The sequence below is a fragment of the Musa acuminata genome, chromosome BXJ2-5, assembly GCF_036884655.1.
Source record: "Musa acuminata AAA Group cultivar baxijiao chromosome BXJ2-5, Cavendish_Baxijiao_AAA, whole genome shotgun sequence".
NCBI lineage: Eukaryota > Viridiplantae > Streptophyta > Magnoliopsida > Zingiberales > Musaceae > Musa > Musa acuminata.
This window is the reverse complement of record NC_088342.1, coordinates 40,627,827-40,632,188: the sequence shown is the minus strand read 5'-3', so window position 1 is coordinate 40,632,188 and position 4,362 is coordinate 40,627,827. Positions and strand designations below refer to the sequence as shown.

The 4,362-nt window shown below is 38.1% G+C and overlaps 1 protein-coding gene across 1 annotated transcript; it reads left to right on the top strand.

The window, feature by feature from the left end:
• Window positions 1–970: 970 nt before the first annotated feature.
• LOC135611577 (triacylglycerol lipase 2-like) lies at window positions 971–3,141 on the top strand. Its single transcript, XM_065107214.1, has 9 exons — window positions 971–1,144; window positions 1,230–1,340; window positions 1,456–1,596; window positions 1,682–1,792; window positions 1,915–2,058; window positions 2,190–2,230; window positions 2,377–2,456; window positions 2,624–2,719; window positions 2,819–3,141. Exons 1-9 carry the CDS (start codon window positions 971–973, stop codon window positions 3,139–3,141), a joined length of 1,221 nt encoding a protein of 406 aa, XP_064963286.1.
• The last annotated feature ends 1,221 nt before the right edge of the window (window positions 3,142–4,362 follow it).

Here is a 4,362-nt window from a genome sequence, read left to right as displayed (position 1 = left end):
AGGTTTTAACAAGGATTCAAGAAAAAAAAAGGAAAACACTGATCATGATAAATGAAGTAAAAAATCATTAAGCATCAATGAGTTCATAAAACTAACAAAAAAGTTTTTAGATACATTATGACATCTGTTATGAGCAGGTAAAATATTTTAAATTATATTCTTATACTGATATTGATTGGGCTAGTTGTGCATATGATAAAAAAAAAATACTTAAAGATTTATGCTCAACCTTAGCTTAGGTGTGATTTCATGGACAATAAAAAAAAAGAATATATTGCTCTCTCAAGCTCTATGATGAAATATATTACGTCTACAAGCATAACATGTCAAACAATTTGACTTTAAAAAATTCTATTAGATCTCCAAGAAAAATAAGATGGATCAATTAAAATTTATTGTGATAACAAGTTTACTATTGTAATGACTGTTTTTCATAAGTTTATCAAACATATCAAAGTTTGATATCATTTTATTCATGAATTGGTTAATAAAAGAGAAATTTAAATGGACTGCTATAGTATGAAAGATCAACTTGTCGATATCTTTATAAAAGCTTTGGTAAAGGAATAATTTTATTTCTTTTATTACAACTTCAAGTTATAACTATTTTAAAGGGGGTATGGAAAGATTAATTCAGATAGTTATAATTAGATAAAATAAAAGATTAAAATTTAGATTAAAATAAATAGATATCGGTGAAAACATTTATTAGGATACGATAATTTTTTTATTATTTAAAAAAATAAATAGATGCTTTTTAATCAATCTAAAAACTAGCATTTTGAGAGCTGTTAACACGTACCGAGAATCACGTATCACCACCCTTCAACTGCCTTAAACAGATCATCCTCTCCATTTCCTTCCTTCTCCTCCACCCTTTTAGAAGGCCATAAACGAGGTCTCATCCTCCTCCCTATAAGAAGGCCAATCCTTGTGAAGGAGGCGATATCATCCTTCGCTTACCTCCAACATGGCATTCCACAGCTGGCTTCTCGTCATCACCTTCGTCCTCTCCATGGGTTTCCATTGCGAGCTGGCCGGAGCTCGCGGACACCGGCAGCTGCTGCAAAGCCTCGAAGCTACAAATGATGGGGTGTGCACCGCCGTCGTGAGCCCTCAGGGTTACGAGTGCCAAGAATATGAGGTAGCCGAGTGCAGATAAATGTGGATGGATTGATGATTGATGCGGGCATGGCATGAGTGGTTGAAGCTTGCTGCGTCCCTTGCAGGTGAAGACGCAAGATGGGTACATACTGACCATGCACAGGATCCCACAAGGAAGAGGAGGCGGCAGCCCGGGGAAGAGGCAGCCCGTGCTGCTGCAACATGGACTCCTCATGGTAAGTTTCCTTGAGCAATCTGCATGTGTTGCTATGCATGCATGCACAGTACGCTGTCTTCTTCGTCATTCCTCTTATGATGATATGATGATTGACGATTGATGGGTGATGGCAGGACGGGTCGACGTGGCTACTGAATCCACCTCAACAATCACTGGCTTTCGTACTTGCAGACAACGGATTCGATGTATGGATTACACACGGCAGGGGCACCAGATGGAGCCGTCGCCATGAGTCTCTCGATGCATCAAACCCGGTTAGTCATCTTCTCTACATTGCTGCTTATGAAGTCCTGAGCAGGTCGTTGGTATAATTAGCATCAACCTTTTGTTGTCTCGCAGGCTTATTGGGCGTGGTCATGGGATGAGTTGGCCAGCTATGATTTGCCTGCTACTGTGGGCTTTGTATTCCAGAAAACTGGGCAGAAGCTGCACTACGTTGGTCACTCCATGGTAGGAGACTTTTCTTTGAATTACTTTAATGCCAAACATATCATCCTTGTATGTTCATGTTCTACTACTACCACTGCTACTACAACAACATTTTTATAACTGTGTGGCGTTGGATGCTACAGGGAACTCTGACAGCTCTAGCAGCATTCTCTGAACGGAAGCTGGTGGATCTGATCAAGTCAGCTGCCCTTTTGAGTCCGGTGGCCTATCTGACTTACATGGCAACTCCAATCGGAGCAGCTGCAGCCAGCGCATTCTCAGGAGAAGTAAGAACGAGTTCACAACACTCTACCATTTCACTGCACTGATTTTTCTCATCAAGGGAGCTAGATCATTATCTTCTTCTAATTTACCTACGTCCAGTGCTGTGTCATAGCTTTCTTGCTTTTTCTTGCAGATGTTGGGAGCGCTTGGAGTGGCAGAATTCCATCCTAAAGGGTACGTAAACTGACATATCCCTCTTGTTGTCAGAAGAAATGTGCTGACAAAATCATCAGAGGCCTTATCAACATGACCGAACATATATTGAGTGATGTTATCGTAAAAGCTCTTCTAATTCAAGTGCGTTCCTAATGGATAAACAGGCCAGTTGGAACCCAGTTTTTGGAGTCCGTCTGCGCAATGCCGGAGGTGAACTGCTACGACTTTATGGCATCACTCACAGGTACGTACAAATTATTCCGGTGATAATATTCCGCAACATAAGTTTGATTTGACTTTAATCATATATATATATATATATATATATATATTTATTGTAGTCTTCAATTAATTTACATATGTATTGACTTTTCCTTCCTTATTCTGCACACACACTCGCTTTGGATGTAGGGCCAAACTGCTGCCTTAATTACTCCACTGTTGACATCTTCTTGAAGTATGAACTCCAGCCTACATCTGTGAGGACACTCGTCCATTTTTCACAGAGTCAGTCAGTCTGATACAAATCTAAAATATCATATAATTGAGCTACCTAGATTTCTTTCTCACAAGGGAGTATGTATACCTTTCTTTGAGTACTAACAGCATTCAGACGTGGAGTGATAGCAAAATACGACTACGAGAGCAGAATGGCCAACATGGCTGCGTATGGGGAGAGCAGCCCACCCGAATACCACATGTCCAACATTCCACACGACCTGCCGCTGCTGCTCAGCTATGGCGGCGGGGACATGCTGTCGGACGTGAAGGACGTGCAGCTGCTGTTGAACGATCTCAGCAACCATGACGCCGACAAGCTCGTGGCTCAGCTGGTGAAGGAGTACGCACATATGGACTTCGTGATGGCGGTGAATGCCAAGCAGCTCGTCTACGACGGCCTCATCGCATTCTTCAACAAACACAGTTGATGGGCATCTTCCTGTTGCAGCGCTTAATTATAATTATATGCGAATGGTGAAGGACAAATGAGCGATTGCTGCTGACTTGACATTTTTGGTGTACTGTACTCTATTGATAATTCACAGTAATTATCTAGGTAATTCTCAAGTTTTAAGTAGTTATAAGTACATGTTTTAAGTAGTGACCCATGATCTAGTAGTGATAGGGTAGTTCCTATACCTAACTCATGGGTGACATGATGAAGTGAGTTAGTTACCATTATGTCCTATAAATATGATCATAGTTCATGAAGCAAGAGAGGTATGTGTACTTGGGAATATCTCGTAAGTGTTCTATGTCTTACCTCTTGTTTAAATACTATATCAAAATTTTTAATCGAAATGATTCTTTTTAATTGTATTATAGTATTCTGTTTTTATCGTTTCTTTCCTCCTCCATCTATAATATTTTATGGTATCAAAGCTAAGTTTTAGTTTAAACGGGACAATATAGCTTTGAATGAGATAGTCTTCTCAAGAATTATAACAGCGTCAACCTCAAAGCAAGCTTGGTTGATTCAAAATGAATTTCAAGATTCATCAAGGATGATTACGTTAAAATTTTATTCATAAAAAGCAATGAATTAGTACAAAATTTTCTTTCTCAAGTGATGAAATTGTTAGTCAAATGAAATCTTATGGTGAATGTCTTCATGATCATATAATTGTTGTAAAAATTTTGAGAAGTTTAACTTCGAAATTTGATTATATTGTTGCTGTACTTAAGGAGTCAAAAGATTTATCTATATTTTTATTTGATGAACTAATGGGTTCCTCGTAAGCACATGAAGCAAGGTTAGAATATGTTACTTGAAAAAAGTGAAGAAAAAGAAGACAAAAAATCAACAAGAAGAGGATGTGGCAGAGGAGGATTTCATGGTAGAGAAAATGGAAGAGGAAGATAACACTTAGATGGGCAAGATGAATAAAAGCAATCAAATTATAATAAAAAATTACAAGAGTAGAATAATATTTGATTTTTGGATAATGTATATTTTAATCATATGTTAGGTATAAGATCAATGTTTAGAGATTTTAATGAAACTCTTTAAAGTTAGACCTGAAGATAACAAGCAAATTCAAGTGGAAGGGAAAGGAATAATTAAGGTGAAGATAAGTCAAGGGAAGGTAAAATACCTTGATAATTTTTTTTTTGTTCCTAGTTTATCACATAACTTGTTGAGCATTGGA

Coding starts and splice junctions, on each gene's coding strand:
- LOC135611577 (XM_065107214.1), top strand. CDS start 971: ATGGCATTCCACAGCTGGCTTCTCGTCATCACCTTCGTCCTCTCCATG. Junction 1,793..1,914: donor ACTACGTTGGTCACTCCATG/GTAGGAGACTTT, acceptor TGGATGCTACAG/GGAACTCTGACAGCTCTAGC. Junction 2,457..2,623: donor CTTTATGGCATCACTCACAG/GTACGTACAAAT, acceptor CTTTGGATGTAG/GGCCAAACTGCTGCCTTAAT.